Here is a 1,568-nt window from a genome sequence, read left to right as displayed (position 1 = left end):
CTCCTGGAAGGGAGCCAGAGGCCCAGGGCCGGCCCCGAGGAGGCTGGGCCCAGCTCTCCCAGGTAGGTGTGCCAGGAGGCTGCAGGGGCGCGGTTGGGCCCGCTTCTCTGGGGCTCACGGCCAACTCCCTTCTCCAGAGACCAGGAGGCCCTGAACTTGGGGGCTACGCAGCTCCCCAAGGTCACCGCCAAGGGCATCTCTAAGAAATGGTGAGTCCTGCCGGGATGGGAGGTGGGCCGCCTCTGCGCCCGGGGACTGCGGGGCAGGGAAGGTGCCTGCGGTGACCCCCGCTGTCCCCCAGCCTGATCCTGAGCCGGGCGCCCGTGGCGGAGCATGCCATCCTGCCGGCACTGAAGCAGAGCCTCAAGACCAGCTTTGCGGAGCGGCAGCGGCGGCTGCAGGCCGTGCAGGGCCGGCGGCTGCACCGCTCGGTGCTCTGAGTGCCGTGCTGGCCACCACCCTGCGGGACTGCGCCCCACGGACCCCCGGCACTCATAAGCCAAGCCAGCCAGGCCCATGGTGGATACCGCACGAGGTCAGGGCTGGGAACTGTTTATTTTCTTCCTCAGTATCTCGCTATTCTGCGTTCTCATGCACATGTTACGAGATAAGCGTGAGCCTACCTGTTGAAGCCTGGAAATAAAGCTTGTTTCTCCCAGTCGTGAGCCTCATCCCTCACCCGGCTCTGCGCCTGGCGGTGGGCGGGGCCTGCCAGGAGTCAGCCCGCCTGCCAGGACCCAGCGCTGCCCTGGAAGAAGACAAGCTCAGACACCGCCCGCACGCTCCTCCCAGGGCGCAGGGGGCTGCCTTCCAGGCACCCGAGCGAGACCCCGTCCTGTGTGCACCGGCACAGACAGCTGGTGAGCGGCCCTGCCCGGCCCACCTTCCTCCACCAAGGGCTGGGGCCATGGCTGCGGGGCAAGGTCCCCCCCAGGATGCTGGCCTGCCCGGCAATGGCCGCAGGACACCCTTGTCTGCCAGACTGACAGCTTCGGCTCGGACCCCTGCCTGGCAGGACAGTCCTCCCAGCCCCACGGAGTCTGGGCGTCCCCCCTCCACAGTGGGGGACCTCGCTCCGCCCCGACAGCGCCCCTCACTGGACAGAGGGCCCCGGGCTCACGGGGGGTGGGGGGGGTGGGGAGACACAGTGACAAATTCATGACAAACACAGGAATAATAAATTTATTATAAGAACCACAGAAGACACGGTAATGCACATACAAAAAGAGGGAACCTCATCAGCGAGGGCCAGCTGCCCAACGCCCTGGCAGGAGCCCTCAGTCTCTCAGAACGCTGGGTCCAAGAACAGCATCCTGACCCAAGCGGGCTCCAGGCCTGGCGGGAGGGGGTGGCGAGGTGTGAGGCCCCGGTGGTGGCAGGGCCCTGCAGCCAGCGCCCGACCCCGGGGCTCCCCGTGGCCACCCTGAACCCGAATTGCGGTCAGGGAGCTCTGCGTGCATCTTCAGGGTCTCCTATGTCCTGCACGCCCCCTGGGAAACAGCAGAAGGCTTTCCGGCACACACACACAAGGCTCACGCCAAGTAGACATGGGCCCTGCAGGGGACAGC

At 66.6% G+C, this 1,568-nt stretch overlaps 1 protein-coding gene across 1 annotated transcript in view; it reads left to right on the top strand.

Moving 5' to 3' along the window:
• LOC104993364 (coiled-coil domain-containing protein 74B-like) overlaps positions 1–658 on the top strand; it is a 10,713-nt gene extending 10,055 nt beyond the window's left edge. Inside the window, exons 10-12 of the mRNA XM_010846603.1 lie at positions 1–62; positions 138–209; positions 302–658. The exon at positions 1–62 is cut by the window's left edge and continues 31 nt beyond it. Coding sequence (XP_010844905.1) covers positions 1–62; positions 138–209; positions 302–440 — 273 coding nt within the window. The 3' untranslated portion in view covers positions 441–658. The remainder of the gene's footprint in view (positions 63–137; positions 210–301) is intronic.
• The last annotated feature ends 910 nt before the right edge of the window (positions 659–1,568 follow it).

Source organism: Bison bison, unplaced genomic scaffold, assembly GCF_000754665.1.
Source record: "Bison bison bison isolate TAMUID 2011002044 unplaced genomic scaffold, Bison_UMD1.0 scf7180017849146, whole genome shotgun sequence".
Lineage (NCBI taxonomy): Eukaryota > Metazoa > Chordata > Mammalia > Artiodactyla > Bovidae > Bison > Bison bison.
The sequence above is the reverse complement of the archived record's forward strand: the minus strand, read 5'-3'. Positions and strand labels throughout refer to the sequence as shown.